Source organism: Neoarius graeffei, chromosome 15, assembly GCF_027579695.1.
Source record: "Neoarius graeffei isolate fNeoGra1 chromosome 15, fNeoGra1.pri, whole genome shotgun sequence".
NCBI classification, from domain to species: Eukaryota; Metazoa; Chordata; class Actinopteri; order Siluriformes; family Ariidae; genus Neoarius; species Neoarius graeffei.
The window spans coordinates 40,709,155-40,726,937 of record NC_083583.1 but is presented as its reverse complement, the minus strand read 5'-3'; the positions used below and the strand labels follow the sequence as shown (position 1 = coordinate 40,726,937).

Here is a 17,783-nt window from a genome sequence, read left to right as displayed (position 1 = left end):
CTGGGAGCAGTTCTGTGTTTACTTGCGAACCAAGCACATGTGTATGGACTTTGGTCGTGAGAGGCTGTGTAAAATGTCTGAAAGCGATAACGATTTTGAAATAGGAACTCTCCAAATTGAATATCGAGAAGTGAAACCATATATGCATGAACCTATGGTTGTTGCGAAGCCATAGTGGATATAGGTAACCAGGGCTTAATTTGAGCCAGAACATGACGGAACAAGATCCGGAACCTCCGTCGTCGGATCCGGCAGCTATTTTCATTTCATTCGGTGTTCCGGCAGCTATTTAAATGGATCAGATCACCTCCGTGACCATCACAAAGGGGAAAAAAAAATCAAACAATAAATTAAATAAATAAGTAAATAAAAATTTGTTTAGTGTTCGGTTTTGATTTTAATATCTGTTGTTGATTTCTCTCCTATGACATCCACAAAATCTATGCGAAAGGGGAAGGGGGGGGGACATGGGGTGTATACTTCCGCTCAATAGAACACCGGGTTTTTTGTAGCCGTTAGCTTGCGCTGTGGAAAAAAATGGCAAAAAAACAAGAAAGCTTACTAAAATTTTTCAAAGTCCCAGGACAGCTGGATCCTAAACAACCTAAAATGGACGACGTTGGACACAGTGACACTGCGCCAGCACCTGCTGCAAGTGTACCAGCCTGGCACTGCTTTTAAACTTGAAATATGCTTGAAATCCTAGGCTATGCTTTTAAATACCCTACTTAAATCCTTAAAATGAGTCATTTAACTCATGTCTTGTGTGACCTGGTCCACGCCCTCGCCACGGCCCAGCAGAGCCAGCACCAGGCGCTAGTCACCCTCCGGCAGGAGCAAGAGCACCGGTTCGAGGCCCTGGTGCTGGCGCAGCAGGAAGATTGACAGGCGTTCTGGCACCTCCTCGCGTCGGCGGGGTCCACCATCTCCACTGCCGCAGGCCCTTCTTCCCTCACCCTAACTAAGATGGGCCCGCATGACGACCCCGAAGCCTTCCTCACGCTCTTCGAGCAGGCAGCAGAGGCCTCGGGCTGGCTGGTGGAACAGCGTGCAGCGCGCCTCCTCCCCCTGCTAACGGGCGAGGCGCAGCTGGCCGCGCTACAGCTCCCCGCCGACCGCCGGCTGGCCTACGCGGACCTTCACCAGGCTGTCCTCCAGCGGGTGGAGCACACCCCCGAACAACAGCGACAGCGCTTCCGCGCTCTGTGTCTGGAGGAAGTCGGCCGGCCGTTTGCGTTTGGCCAGCAGCTCCAGGACGCCTGCTGGCGGTGGTTGAGGGCCGACAACCGCGACGCCGAGGGAATCATCGATCAGGTGGTGCTGGAGCAGTTCATCGTCTGCCTACCAGAGGGGACCGCGGAGTGGGTTCAGGCGTCGCTGGATCAGGCCATCTAGTTGGCGGAGGACCATTTGGCGGCTGTTCCGACGGCAGGACAGCGGACATCCTCTCCTCTTTCTCCCCCTCTCTCCTCCTGTGTCTCGTCTTCGCCCCGTTCCCCCACCGCGGAGGCGGAGGCCGGCCCCACCCCAGCCGGCCCGTTGCACCCGCAGTGCCCTCCCATTTTTCCCTTCTGTGTCTGTCTCTTCCCCCCTCAGGTGAGTGAGCCCCAGAGCACCGGTGCAGAGAGGAAGCCCGGGCCGGTTTGCTGGCGCTGCGGGGAGCCGGGCCACCTCCAACAGCAGTGCTCGGCAATGGAAGTGGGCACGGTGGTTCGGATCCCCAACGCGCCAGGAGCCGCCCTCGATCGGGCCGGAGCGTATGGCATACCGGTGAGTATCCAAGGGGATACATATCAGGTGTTGGTGGACTCTGGCTGTAATCAGACCTCAATTCACCAAAGCCTGGTGCAAGACGAGGCATTGGGGGGAGCACAGGGGGTGAAGGTGTCGTGTGTGCACGGGGATGTTCACAGCTACCCTTTAGTGTCGGTCCACTTTTTTCTCCGAGGGGAAAAATTTAGAGTAAAGGCGGCGGTTAATCCTCACCTCACCAACTCGATAATTTTGGGGACTGAGTGGCCGGGATTCGGGGAGTTAATGAGTCATTTAGTGAAGGGTGGGTCCTGCCATAGTTCAGCAGGGGGAGGTCCCGGTGTCGCATTGGCGGGAGCAGCTGTCACAGAGCCGTCTACGTCATCTCCGTGTCAGAGTGAGGAGCCGCAGGCTCCTCCTCCCTCTCTCGGGGAATCCCTTGTGGATTTCCCGTTAGAGCAAGCGCAAGATGAGACTCTGCGACATGCATTTGACCAAGTGAGAGTAATCGATGGTCAAACGCTCCAGCCAAACGCCACCCCGTCCTTCCCCTATTTTTCTATTATGAAGGATAGATTATACCAAGTGACGCAGGACACTCAGACTAAAGAGCAAGTCACACAGCTTTTGATTCCAAAGAGCCGCCGGGAATTGGTATTCCAGGCGGCTCACTTTAATCCCATGGCTGGACACTTAGGGCAGGATAAGACACTAGCCTGACTAATGGCCCAGTTCTATTGGCCAGGGATTCGCGGCGATGTCCGTAGGTGGTGTACGGCGTGCTGAGAATGCCAGTTAGTAAATCCAGCGGCCATTCCAAAAGCGCCTTTGCACCCTCTCCCATTAATCGAGACCCTGTTCGAAAGAATTGGGATGGATCTCATCGGGCCATTAGATCGGTCAACACGAGGGTACCACTTTATTTTAGTTCTGGTGGACTATGCAACACGATACCCGGAAGCAGTGCCTCTTCGCAATATCTCAGCATGCAGTATTGCAGAAGCGCTCTTCCGCGTCATCTCCCGAGTCAGAATCCCGAAAGAGATTCTGACTGACCAAGGCACCTCGTTTATGTCACGTACACTGAATGAACTGTATGGGTTATTAGGTATTAAGCCGATCCGCACCAGCATGTATCACCCACAAACTGACGGTTTAGTTGAACGGTTCAATCGCACCCTCAAGAGTATAATTAAAAAACTCGTAAGTGAGGACGCACGTAATTGGGATAAATGGCTCGAACCCTTGTTATTTGCAGTGCGAGAGGTCCCCCAAGCCTCCACGGGGTTCTCCCCGTTCTAATTATTATATGGGCATAAGCTGCGCGGCATTCTAGATGTGCTGCAAGAAAACTGGGAGGAGGGACCTTCACCAAGTAAAAATGAAATTCAGTACGTTATTGACCTGCACGCAAAACTCCAGACACTCACACACCTAACCCAGGAGAATTTGCGGCAGGTCCAAGAACGTCAAACCCGCCTGTACGACAGGGGTATGCGCCTTAGGGAGTTCGCACTGGGAGATAAAGTACTCGTACTGTTGCCCACATCGAGCTCCAAATTGATCGCCAAGTGGCAAGGACCCTTTGAGGTCACACGGCGAGTCAGGGACGTCGACTACGAGGTGAGGCGAACGGACAGGGGTGGGGCGCTACAGATTTACCACCTCAATCTGCTCAAACTCTGGAACGAGGAGGTCCCCGTGGCGTTGGTGTCGGTGGTTCCAGAGAAGGCGGAGCTGGGGCCGGAGGTTCAAAAGGGAGCATTGGCATCACGTACCTCTCCGGTCCCCTGTGGAGACCACCTCTCTCCGACCCAACTCGCGGAGGTTGCCCAGTTGCAGACCGAGTTTTCAGACGTGTTCTCGCCCCTGCCTGGCCGCACCGATCTCATAGAGCACCACATTGAGACGCCCCCGGGGGTGGTAGTGCGTAGCCGCCCTTACAGGCTACCCGAACACAAGAAAAAAGTGGTTTGGGAAGAACTCGAGGCCATGCTCGAAATGGGCATCGTCGAGGAGTCCCACAGTGACTGGAGCAGCCCGGTGGTCTTGGTACCCAAGGCTGACGGGTCGGTCCGGTTCTGTATAGACTATAGAAAAGTCAACACGGTGTCTAAATTTGACGCGTACCCAATGCCTCGTATTGATGAGTTGCTCGATCAACTAGGCACGGCTCGCTTTTACTCGACACTGGATTTGACAAAGGGTTATTGGCAGATCCCCTTGACTCCATTATCCAGAGAAAAAACGGCCTTTTCCACACCGTTCGGCTTACACCAGTGTGTCACGCTTCCTTTTGGGCTGTTTGGGGCGCCCGCTACGTTTCAGTGGCTAATGGATAGGGTCCTCCGCCCCCACACCACCTATGCGGCCACATACCTCGACGAGATCATTATTTATAGTAATGACTGGCCACGGCACCTACAACACCTGAGGGCCATCCTTAGGTCGCTGAGGCGAGCGGGTCTCACAGCCAACCCAAAGAAGTGTGCGATTGGGCGGGTGGAAGTGCGGTATCTGGGCTTCCACTTGGGCAACGGGCAGGTGCATCCCCAAATTAACAAGACAGCAGCAATTGCGGCCTGCCCGAGGCCCAAGACCAAAAAGGGGGTGAGACAGTTCCTGGGGCTGGCTGGCTACTATCGTAGGTTTATACCTAATTATTTGGACGTCACCAGCCCGCTGACTGATCTCACTAAAAAGGGGGCGCCAGATCCGGTCCAGTGGACGGAGCAATGCCAGCGGGCTTTCTCTGAGGTGAAGGCTGCACTGTGCGGGGGGGCCACTGTTACACTCCCCTGACTTTTCTCTCCCTTTTATGTTACAGACGGATGCATTGGACAGAGGGCTGGGGGCCGTTTTGCCCAGGAGGTGGAAGGGGAGGACCGTCCAGTGCTGTACATCAGCAGAAAGCTGTCGGTACGCGAGGGGCGCTACAGCACCATTGAAAAGGAGTGCCTCGTGATCAAGTGGGCGGTCCTCGCCCTCCACTACTACCTCCTGGGACGCCCTTTCACCCTCTGTTCGGACCACTCGCCCCTCCAGTGGCTCTACCGCATGAAGGATGCCAACGCGCGGATCACCCGTTGGTATCTGGCACTCCAACCCTTTAACTTCAAGGTGATCCACAGGCCGGGGGCACAGATGGTTGTGGTGGACTTTCTCTCCCGCCAAGGGGGGGGGAGTCGGCTGCCGGACGGACGGCTGCCCGGCCTGAGTTGGGCGGTAGGGGTATGTGGCAGCAGGGGCATGGTCAAGCACCGGTCTGTGACCGGAGGGTGGAGTCAGGGAAGGTAAGTGGCAGAATCACTACACCTGATGTCAATTAACCAATTAATTCATTTTTTGGGTTTTGTTTTCAAGCAGAGTTTTTATTTCATCCTCAGCTGGTTCAGCAACACACTCCACCATTTTGGTTTTCTCTACTCACGGTATATGAGCTGATAGCCTAGTAGTAGAGTAGCCAATCAGAACATTGCTCATATCCAATGAATGTGGATAGAATAATGTGTGTTATTTATTTTAAGACTCTGTTCCAATACTTTTGTTCACCTACAGATTGGGTGATCTGCCACCAAAGGTACCGTGTTGTAAGTTATTTAAAACATCTATATATAAATATCAGGAATTTAAAGTAGAAATTCTGATCTCTTGTCTCGTCTTCATCTTTTGATGTCAAACCCAAATGTCTTCAGTATATAGCAAAAACAAAACTATTTTGACTGACAGATTTCCATCATTGTAAGCTACATAAGCAAAACTTACACAGCTTTCTCTTTACCCCAAACACCACACATTGTAACTAACTACATTTAGGGTAAGGAAAAAATACAACAGAATTTATTTGATAAACTATTCTTATTTAACATTTATGGAATGACTCTCTAGCGTTAGCACTTAAAGTTGTATCTTTATGTTTTCTACCATGGGAAAATCTTGACAAGCTGCATTTTTGTCTTATTTACTTTTTAACAACTTACTAACTCTTCTTAATGAGGGACAGAGCCTCTCTGTTTTCAGATTTGTTAAAGTATGGTGACCTTTTTTCATATAATGAAAGATTGTATACTCTCAGAGTATAATATTTATATTGACAGTATATAATTTATATAAGACCCCCTTCACCCTGCCCCTTCTCTCTCACCTTTTCTGGTTGGCAATATGCTGTATATATTTTGAAATTGGAACGCACTTGATCTAGCCTTTATTTGGACAAAGAACATGACCCTAAAGAAAGCAGTGAATTGGCCTTTAAAATATCTGACTGCTTGTATTTCAGTGCTGATTTTACAGCTTAATAATACATCCAATGCCTGACCCCCTTTTAAGCTACTGAGTATAATTACAGTTGTAAATTACTTGAGGTTGTATTGTTTGAAAGCCAATACAACAATAAGAGAAAGGAAACACAGAATTAGGGCCTTGTTTTACAAGAAGGAGAGATTAGAGCAGAGCCTCTTGGCTTGATCTTCATATTTTCCTACTGATTTGGGCTTAATCCCCACTGGCTGAACTGTAATCCACTACACAGAAGACATAGGAAGAAAGAAGTCATCATGAAGTGATAAATGAGATGGTAAAAATGTCGTTTTATGGCTGGCCCAGAATAATCTGTAGTAGGTCACCAATATGTCTTCCTTTTGTCTAGTGGTTCAGTGATAAACTGAGATTCAAGCACTGGGCTAAGAGCAGACTTGACGATCAATAGGTAATGGTAAGAATAGAGGTGAAAGGCTAGGTAAGTTCAGACCAATTTTCAAAGCCCATGATGGTACAAATATTTTGTTTATGGATTTCCTGCACATGATTCCTTCCTGTAAGTCAAATGCAATACACCTTTAAACTCCTTTGCAATCTTGAAAAGGACAAATGACATCAATGTAGGAGGAGTTCGGGGGTCCATGGTGGGAGGAGAGGGACATGACTGACAGGTGATATCTAATCAGACAACTACTTGCCAAATTATGTCAGTGTCTCCCCAGGAAGATCTTTCTTAATGGCTTTAAGGGAATTGGATAAGAAAGTGTTAGGAAGCAGGTTTAACCCCACATGCTGTTCTCATTGTAGTGTTTTCTGCCTCTCTACTGACCCATACTCCACCGAGGTCACCTGAGGCAAGAACCAACATAGGAAATGACAGGTGTTTAGATCAGTTTGAAGGAAAAGTGCATTTAATATTAGCTGATTGCCAATTATGTAATAAAAATTATACAATTATTTCATGTAACTGAAATTTTCTTAATGAATTCAAGTATTCAAATACTGATGCCACTCACAATGACAAAGCAGCCATGCGGGAGCTCCATCCATCCATCCATTACTGCTTATCCTGCACAGGGTCACGGGCAAGCTGGAGCCTATCCCAGCTGACTATGGGCAAGAAGCGAGGTACACCCTGGACAAGTTGCCAGGTTATCGCAGGGCCGACATACATTGAGACAAACAACCATTCACACCTATGGTCAATTTAGCGCCATCAATTAGCCTAACCTGCATGTCTTTGGACTGTGGGGGAAACCAGAGCACCCAGAGGAAACCCACGCAGACACGGGGAGAACATACAAACTCCACACAGAAGGGCCCTCATCAGCCACTGGGCTCGAACCCAGAACCTTCTCTTGCCGTGAGGCGACAGTGATAACCACTACACCACCGTGCCACCTGTGGGAGCTCCAGTAATCAGAAAATCTTTTATCATTCAAATTATTTTTATGCTGTTTTGATTGGCTGAGCGAACTGCAAATAACTGCCTACAAGTAATGGTCTGCTCACGTGCAGTTACTTCACTCTTTTGTATTTTGTGTTCTACGAGGTGTAAATAAAACAGTGATTGCATATGATTTCTTTATCGTTTGACTTGTCGCTTGAACTTTATAATAAGTACTTCAAAAATAATAATTTGAATGATAAAACAATTATTGAACTCGATTTTCACAAAATATCATCATTTGTTAGTGTTTCGCAAACAATTATTTGCCTCTGCCTTCAGTATCGGCAAATAATTGCTGCTTGCTTGCCACTAACAAATCATGATATTTTGTTCAGCCTCATCCAATTATTGCTTATTATGTGCAAGATGGCTGCCATACATGCCCTTTGTTCATTTGGTGTATTGATTGATTAACATCGTAAAGTCTCAAATTATTATTCAGTTATTTATTTTAAGACATATTTTCAGTAACTATTAATTATTCAGTACTTAATAAGAAAGGTAAGTAAAGCATTAATGTTCTTAATAAATCATTAATGTTCTTTTTTTAATAAAAACAATGAATCTTATTTAACAGAGGGTGAAACAGAATTCTGGTACAAGCACAATATTCTATTAAACTAGTTACAGATATATAGTATAAGAATTTTTCTCCTGTTATACTCTCTCTTTCTGTCCCTCTCTCTTTCTCTGCCTTTCTCTCACCATCCCCCCCTTTTTTTTCCTAAGCTGACACAGGACCACTAAGGGTTAGCTGCTTTGCCACTAATAGGATCAGAGGTACTTATTCTGTCTTCTGATAAAACTTAAGCCACTTGATAGCTGTGCAGCACCTTAGCTAATTTCAACTCAATTAGCATAATGAGGAAACAAGCCAAGAACATGGGGAAATATATTAACTTGATATATTGATTGTCTGTCCTGTCTGCATTGAGGCCGTGACATGAAGTGGATCGGGCCACAGATCCTCTCACAGTGAGTTTGCATTCCTAGAAATTAAGGCTGCATACTCCAGTATGAGTATTTGAATAACAAGGAATGAGTAAAAATATATGACCATGTTGTTTAGGTAAAAATCTGAAACATATCAAATGTGAAGCAAGTTGATTTTTTTTAATTGTGCAAGATTCAGCACATTCTGTGTGCTTTCTTATACTAGTCAATTCTCTATCTCCTCTAAGAACTGTGATATTGGTCTATGGCTTTTATATGAGGAACACACTCAACCACATGCAGCAAGTCTGCATTTGGTTTGTCTATTCTCATCTAGAGACATTTCAAAAATAACAACAAGGCATGGTTAGTATGACTTGAATGTAAGTTCATATTAGAGTCAAGAAATGTGTGAGGCCATCAGTGGATTATTGTTAATTATTAAACTGCCAATTAAGCTATAGGGACAGCACGGTGGTGTCGTGGTTAGCACTGTCGCCTCACAGCAAGAAGGTTCTGGGTTCGAGCCCAGTGGCCAGCAGGGGCCTTTCTGTGTGGAGTTTGTGTGTTCTCCCCGTGTCTGTCTGGGTTTCTTCCGGGTGCTCTGGTTTCCCCCACAGTCCAAAGACCTGCAGGTTAGGTTAACTGGTGACTCTAAATTGACCGTAGGTGTGAATGGTTGTTTGTCTCGATGAATGTCGGCCCTGTGATGACCTGGCAACTTGTCCAGGGTGTACCTCGCTTCTTGCCCATAGTCAGCTGGGATAGGCTCCAGCTTGCCCGTGACCCTGCACAGGATAAGTGATGACAGATAATGGATGGAATTAAGCAACAATGAATCAAGTTGTTCAATTTGTTAGAGAGCAGCGAGATTGATTTAATCACTGTACTGATTGTATGATTTGCTTACTGACTCCTTGATAGCCCCTGAAGTGTAATATTGTGTTAATTTGCGTATCTGTTCACATGCACACTGCAGCAAAATCTTTTTTTTTTAAGATGGTTTAACGCATTACCAGAATCATTCATCCAAACTATTTAATTAACCTGTGAGCGACATTGTGGAATAATATCAGTAAAGAAGCTGTGCTGATGATCTGTAGAAGTGTTTGTGGCTGTGGTTTTATACATGTCAGTTTGTTTCATTTATTTTATTCAATAGTATATGTTTCTGCTGAGCAGAAAGTTCTTACAGTGAAGGGATTTGCAAAATATGTCAATGTACTTTGTCTGAAATAAAAGATCTGTGAAATAAAGTCTATTACATCACTTCATTAGTTTGGCCTTCCTCTGGTGTGGCCAGCACATAAACCAGTCATTAATACAAGGGCAGGGATCTTAATTAATGAGCGCGTATTATCCCCTGAGGTGCTTTTTGGAATGGGTTATTAATTATTGTTCTGCGGGGAAAAAAACACCACAGTGGTGTAGTGGTTAGCACTGTCGCCTCACAGCAAAAAGGTCCTGGGTTCGAGCCCAGCGGCCGGTGAGGGCCTTTCTGTGTGGAGTTTGCATGTTCTCCCCATGTCCGCGTGGGTTTCCTCCGGGTGCTCTGGTTTCCCCTACAGTCCAAAGACATGCAGGTTAGGTTAACTGGTGACTCTAAATTGACCATAGGTGTGAATGTGAGTGTGAATGGTTGTTTGCGTCTATGTGTCAGCCCTGTGATGACCTGGCGATTTGTCCAGGGTGTACCCCGTCTCTTGCCCATAGGATCCAGCTTGCCTGCGACCCTGTAGAACAGGATAAAGCGGCTACAGATGATGGATGGATGGATGGATGGATGGAAAACAAAAACACCCACTTGTTACTTTTTGGATCTGGAGCTACTTGAGAGTTAACATCCTTCTAAGGCTCTCTGAACCACGCCCATTAAAAAGTCCTTTCTCAACCTGATTGGCTGAAATTGGTCAGCGCTCGTGAACAAGGGTGGGTTTCTTCTTTTCTTTCTTAAACCGTGATTGGTCAATGCTTCACGCGCGTGAACGCTTTCTTACTGACCAGTAGAAAAGCGATCCCAAAACAGAGTTAGCCAAAGTTAGCAGTTAATGTTTTCTCCTGTCTTACAGACTGGGTTATTGGCTAGCGAGCTCAGATAGATACTCGTTTGACAGTGTTACGCTGTATTTATTATTGTACTTTACTTGGTCTATGTGAAAATGGTCGCACTGGAAATACAAAGCGTGTCCTTTTCGGTATTTCACGGCATCGTTGCGGAATTTGTTGATGTGTCAGTGCAGGCGTGAGATTTATCTTTACACAGGACGGCTTTTCATCGGAGAAGAGTGGAGTTTAATTTTTGAACGTAACAACATGGTGAATGTAAAAATAAATGGTTACTTAAACGCCCAGGCACTTGTTCTTATGAGTCTTCAGCCTTATTTCTGAGTGGAACAAGTGAACACTTGATAAGCATAACTGCCGGAGTCTCTCGCCTCAGGTAAGGTGATACTACTCGGCTGCGTCTCAAACCGCATACAAGGGGCCTTAATAGTATTCAAAAGTATACGCCTTTACCTTTTCTTAGACCACTACTGTACATACTCTGTAGAAGTGTAGAGTGCGGTTTGGAATACGGCTTTCCTCTTAGTGATGCTTTCAGAAGAGCGCAGTTTTTTAGCCATTATTTTTGTGGCCAAAAAATTCCCAATTTATTATTATTATTTATTTATTTATTTTCGCATAAAAATGTCGGTCAGTATTTTTACACACATAGCTGTTCGTTATATAATATCTTTATGTGCTATCAAAGAAAAACATATGAATATGATTGGGATTATATACAAACTGGTTTTAATTTTAAAAGATCAATTTAAATTGTGGCGAATACATTTTAATAAATCACCATTTTTATGAATCATGCTTGACAGCCTAGTCATATACTGTATGTATTCACACACTGTATTGTTTTGAATAATTTATATCTCAGCTGTCTTATTTCATTCATGACTGGACTATTTTCCTGTGTTCTATGTTTTGCCATACCAAAGTAGACATTTCAGATAAGAAATCCAACTTCAGCCAGTTTCCAAAAGTTTGTTTGTTTTCCCTCCAGGACTGTCCAAGCATTCGAATGCATTTATCACTAGTAGATACTATTAACATGGTGGATGACGGCTGCAGCTCACCAGGCAACTTCCACGAGATGGTAAAGGGAGCGGTGGTGTCTGTTGGGACCCATGTCCATAGCATTGATGTGATCCTGGGCTTCACAAAGGATCCCGTACCCTTTCTCAATCCGGGAGTCAGCACTGTACCTCCTGAAGTTAATGTGGAAAGTCCAGGGGATACAGGAAAACAACATCACATCGTGTACTCCTATGGCGCTGTGTCTCCGAGAGACAACTCAGAACTGCCTGCTTTTCACGGTCAGTTACTCACAGGTGTAACAGGGCACATAGTCTTGAACCCTAGTGCAACAAGATTGCAATAAGAACATGATTCAGAGAGAGAAAAGCCTACTGAGAGTTGATTTAGCAACCTGCACACACACACACACACATACATACATACATACATACATACATACATACATACATACATACATACGTGTGTGTGTTACTAGGTGTATAAATCTAGTAAAAATGTCTCACAATAATATAAATTATTATCATATAAATTATAAAACCATTGCCTTTTTTTAATATACTCACTCACTTTCAGTACCTGCTTTATCCTGGTCAGGGTCATGCTGGATCTGGAGTCTATCCTGGTAACACTAGGCATGAGGTGGTAATACAGTATTATATATAACCCTGGAAGGGACGCCAGACATGTTCACACCTAGAGGACATATATTTTAGCCAATTCACATACAGGCATATTTTTGGGAGGTGGGAGGAAACCAGAGAATCTGGAGAAAACCCATGCAGACACAGGGACATGTGAAACTCTGTAGAGACAGTAACCTAAGCTCAGGATTGAATATGGGATCCTGGAGTTTTCTGGTGGCAACACTATGCCATCATGCTACCTGGAATATATATTTTATACTGTTACGCAATATTTATTTACCACTATACAGATACACCTTATTATTGCATAACACATTCACTTTGCTATATTGCATAAAAAGTACTTGTTTCAATCAAATCATTTTATAATGTATCGAATCAAAATAACCATTGTTTTTTTCATTTAATTCATTTTATCAAATATTTACTTTTACTCTTCGTACACATGTAGTAAAATTAACATATTGATCATATGTATCTATTTCCTCAAGAATAAATTACTTCCCTGTCTGTCTCTTGATAAAAATGCTAAGAGCTCTCTTTGAATCAGCACAAATGTATGCATGTGATTTATTTTGGGTTTGTTTGAGTAGCAGATGGCAAATTAAAGCAATTCTTACACACAGGTATCCTTCCCCTGGACATATTTATCGTACAGGGATTAGCCAGCTACATCTGTTACTAAGATTAGAAGGTTAGGAACTCTTAGAGCAAGTCAAATGGCTGTGGTCGTAAGGACAAAGCTATGAAGTGCTAAGACCAAATGGACAGTAAGAATTAAATAAGAATGATGGATGCATAAGTTTTGTCCATGTATATGTAAATTTATTAATTAAAAAAAAACTTTATATTTTATATATTTTTACATGACCGATGTTGCGTTTATTATCTTTGGACCTTTTAATACAGTGTAATAAGAGTGCCATTTCCCTGTAAATAATGTCTTCCTCGTGCTGTATGTGTGTTTGTTGTTGTTAACTCTGTAGTACCGGAAACATTTTCTGACACATGTGAGTCCGAGAGAAGAGAGGTGTGGAAATTGGCTGAGAGTGACGGGAAATCTCCAGAGCAGACGGATGAGGAGCAACCGAAGAAGAAGCACCGACGAAACCGTACCACCTTCACCACATACCAACTCCATGAGCTAGAGCGTGCCTTTGAGAAGTCTCACTACCCTGATGTGTACAGCCGTGAGGAGCTCGCCATGAAGGTCAATCTCCCTGAGGTTCGAGTACAGGTATGTATATAACACTGGCCTTAAACTGGATCCCTTTTATTTACTAAATAAAACAAGACACTGTAACTGGCAATCAGTGAGGTAGCTTAACACAGTGATACCTTATGTAGAGTCCAGGACAAGACCTACTTAGCAGGGGTACTGATATGTCAGTCTCTAAAGTCCACGTTTTGATCCAGGTATGGTTCCAGAACCGTCGTGCCAAATGGAGGCGTCAGGAGAAGATGGATGCAAGCACTGTAAAGCTTCATGACTCACCCGTGCTCTCTTTCAGTCGACCGCCCATGCACACCAGCATGAGCCCCATGAGTAACTCACTGCCCATGGACCCCTGGCTAGCATCTCCCCTGACAAACACTACACCAATGCATGCTATTCCAGACCTCATGGGGCCTGCACAGGGCCTGCAGACTGGATATCAGAGCCACGGCTTCCTGAACCCCTCTCAGGTCATGAACCAAAGTGTGCAGCCCATGGCACCCCCGTCATATCAGTGCCCGCCGGTGTTTACTGATAAATTCCCCCTGGAGGAAGTTGACCAATGCAGCTTCAGCATCGCCGCTCTGAGGATGAAAGCCAAGGAACATATTCAATCTATGGACAAAACATGGCAGCCCATGTGACAGGGCTGAGCCAAAATACAAGGTGTTTGGGGGTTTTTTTGCATTAGAACAGTGTATGAAATAAATGGATAAAGCTGAGGATGGAGGGAGTAAATTGATTTAAAAAAATTGATAGCAACAATGAGCTAGTTAAGCTTTCAGTGAACTGATGAAACCTAAGGATTTGTGGAATTCGGACTGTATAGGCCACATGAGAAAGCAATTTTTATGACGCGCCTATCCTGTGTTTAATTTTCTGAAAGCCGACCTAAGCAATGTTTGGGCTTTAAATCCTCCCTCAACCCATAAAGTCAGGTGAAAGAATCTTATGGTAATATACGGAGTCACAGGAGTGCCATAAAAATGAATACGCTACCGTTCAAAAGTTTGGGGTCACCCAGACAATTTTGTGTTTTCCATGAAAAGTCACACTTTTATTTACCACCATAAGTTGTGAAATGAATAGAAAATATAGTCAAGCCATTTTTCTGGCCATTTTGAGCATTTAATCGACCCCACAAATGTGATGCTCCAGAAACTCAATCTGCTCAAAGGAAGGTCAGTTTTATAGCTTCTCTAAAGAGCTCAACTGTTTTCAGCTGTGCTAACATGATTGTACAAGGGTTTTCTAATCATCCATTAGCCTTCTGAGGCAATGAGCAAACACATTGTACCATTAGAACACTGGAGTGAGAGTTGCTGGAAATGGGCCTCTATACACCTATGGAGATATTGCACCAAAAACCAGACATTTGCAGCTAGAATAGTCATTTAGCACATTAGCAATGTATAGAGTGGATTTCTGATTAGTTTAAAGTGATCTTCATTGAAAAGAACAGTGCTTTTCTTTCAAAAATAAGGACATTTCAAAGTGACCCCAAACTTTTGAACGGTAGTGTAAATCTGCAAAAGAATAAGAAAAAAATGTTGAAAATGAATAAAAATAAAAGAATACAAAAATAAATGCAGAACTGAGTTGCATTTACAGTTTGTTTTCATACAGCCAGTATGATTTGCCTCGGAATAAAAGTGAAATTTTGTGAAGCATTCACCCAGACTAAGTATTAAACCAGCAATCTCCAAGCTCCGAAGCAGTAACATACCCACTACACTACACAGCCATTTACAAAGAAATAATGAGTCATTTTCAAGTCATTTTTCACAAAAAAATAATGTAGAGGAAATAGAACACTGTCAAACGAGTACATGTAAACGAGTACTGTAAACAAATAAGACCAGATGATGACCAACGTCCACACAGAGGAAGCAAATCCTCTCCTTTCCTCCCTGATTCAAACCGCTACAACATTCACACTGTGCAAAGCAGGATTAATGTGTGCAGAAACTGACTACTCAGCCTGGGCAGGAAGGGCCATCCAAAGCCAGTTGATTGACAGTTTGGCCCTTTAAGCAAATGAAAAAGCAATCGGGGAAAAAGAAAAAAACAAAAGAGAAAAGCAAAAGCAATAAATAAATGTATTTATTTTCTTATTATTTCATTTTTATTTCTGCATTTATGGGGCGGCACGGTGGTGTAGTGGTTAGCGCTGTCGCCTCACAGCAAGAAGGTCCGGGTTCGAGCCCCGTGGCCGGCGAGGGCCTTTCTGTGCGGAGTTTGCATGTTCTCCCCGTGTCCGCGTGGGTTTCCTCCGGGTGCTCCGGTTTCCCCCACAGTTCAAAGACATGCAGGTTAGGTTAACTGGTGACTCTAAATTGACCGTAGGTGTGAATGAGAGTGTGAATGGTTGTTTGTGTCTATGTGTCAGCCCTGTGATGACCTGGTGACTTGTCCAGGGTGTACCCCGCCTTTCGCCCGTAGTCAGCTGGGATAGGCTCCAGCTTGCCTGCGACCCTGTAGAAGGATAAAGCGGCTAGAGATAATGAGATGAGATTTCTGCATTTATTTTCTTATTCTTTTATTTTTATCCATTTTCTTGTTCATTTTAAACATTCTCTTGTTCTTTTGCAGATTTAGTCTTTTTATAGCACTCCTGTGACTCCATAGTAATAAGCTGGATTCCATTTTTATTTATATTTTTGTCTGTCTTACAATGGCTTCTTCCACTACATATTTTGTCAAAAAGAAAAGGCTCTCCATATGGATGGAATTTATAATGGAACTGGGTATATTGTCATTTTATTTCCTTTGGTAATAGATTTAATTCTGTTCTTCAAGAATACCCCAATTAATTTCTTATTTCCTTCTCTTCTGTGAAGACATTTAGTCGCACTTGTTAGACCTCTAAACCACTCAACAAACATTCACATTAGCCAAATGTGATATCTGATCAGTTTTAGTCAAAACAAGAAAGCTGAAATAAGATATATTGTCAGCATGTCACCAGTGTGGCTTTTCACTGTCATCCAGAAAAATCAGGATGCTGAGCGCAGTAATGTCCCAAAAACTGAAAACTGATCAAAACAAGTTGGAAGAAGGCCTTGCTAGCACAGCCACTGTCACTGTTGAACTCTCAATTAAAAGCAACATGTTGGGTTTTTGTTTGTTTGTTTTTGTTTTGCAATAAATTATTTTTTCTTAGTATATCAGAGGTATCATTCATACTTCTATAACACTGATCATGTGCACATTTAATTAAAAAGAAGCTTTAGATGAATTATAGACAGTGTATAAACAACAGCAAGTGTTTCTTTTTAATATAATAATATAATTGTCGAACAGTAATTATACTTCAGAAAAGCTAATATTGTGATACAAACTGAGCATTGTAAATGTCTTGCCTGATACTGTGGCTGCAGAAAATACTCTTTCTGACTGACTGGCAGATGTCTGTTCTTTTTTACACGGGGATACCTGCAGTGTAGATCTGGCCAAAAATGTAATGAAAATTATGAAAATTTTAAATTATGAACAAAATGATATAGCTTTAGGCTAGGTCTATATTTACAAATTGCTACTGCAGTTAATCCACGAACCTAAAGTTGATATTTATACTTCATTATCGAAATGAAATGAAACAAATCAATTACACAGAAAGGAATGATATATAGACTGCACTGTATGGAAAGTAATAAGTGATTTTAGTGCCCTAATGTGAGGCATAATTTATAACGTGTCCCAGTTTACCATATGACTCCAGCACCTCATAACACCCCTTTAACCTACTTATAGGTGGTTCATTCTTAATTCCCAGAATTGATGGCTGTCCTTTAGTGGCTTCGGAGAGACACACAAAGCACATAGAACTGTCCATACAATTGGTCAAATCAGGTCTTTATTGTCCATGAGCACAGCATGTGAGGACATGTGAGGACAGCTTGTCCCGGGCATAATGAGCATAGCAGAGACATGGTGACTCAGAAAGAAAAGGGGCCAGTATGCCTCAATGCTCATTAAAGGAGAAAACCTGTTGGCAGGTCACTCCCTCAGTAATGATCGTTACGTGCAGAAAGCTGTTCAAGTTACACAATCCAATACCATCTTCTTTGTTTTGATGCAAAAAGGAAAAAAAAACAGTCACCAAGCAAATAATAGAGCTTTTGATATGACATTGAAATGTTTGTTGTGCTAGTTATAGTGTAGTTTCCTAATGGTCTTTAGGAGCTGTCACAATATGGCAAAATATTACTCGACAATTTTATGATATACGGTACTGTGCAAAAGTCTTAGGCACGCTATTTTTTCATACAAACTTTGTTACAGATTTCTATTTTATGAACACTACATTATCGAGTCGGTACAAAAACATTTTAGAATTCCAAATATTCGTTTTCCAGCATTAAATGTTACAGAAAAAAAATTGCATCTGAGCAGCATATTATATAAGAGACCACTTTTCATTTTTTTTTCTTTTCCT

General features: G+C 43.6%; 1 protein-coding gene across 1 annotated transcript; it reads left to right on the top strand.

Annotated features, from left to right (window-relative positions):
- The first annotated feature begins 11,468 nt into the window (after positions 1-11,468).
- rx1 (retinal homeobox gene 1) lies at positions 11,469-13,989 on the top strand. The gene is made up of 3 exons (XM_060940519.1): positions 11,469-11,763; positions 13,116-13,366; positions 13,546-13,989. Exons 1-3 carry the CDS (start codon positions 11,469-11,471, stop codon positions 13,987-13,989), a joined length of 990 nt encoding a protein of 329 aa, XP_060796502.1.
- Positions 13,990-17,783: the final 3,794 nt, after the last annotated feature.

Excerpts from the sequence above, each read along its gene's own strand:
- rx1 (XM_060940519.1), top strand. The coding sequence starts at position 11,469 with ATGCATTTATCACTAGTAGATACTATTAACATGGTGGATGACGGCTGC. Across the intron at positions 11,764-13,115 it reads AGAACTGCCTGCTTTTCACG|TACCGGAAACATTTTCTGAC; the intron begins GTCAGTTACTCA and ends TTAACTCTGTAG. Across the intron at positions 13,367-13,545 it reads TCCCTGAGGTTCGAGTACAG|GTATGGTTCCAGAACCGTCG; the intron begins GTATGTATATAA and ends GTTTTGATCCAG.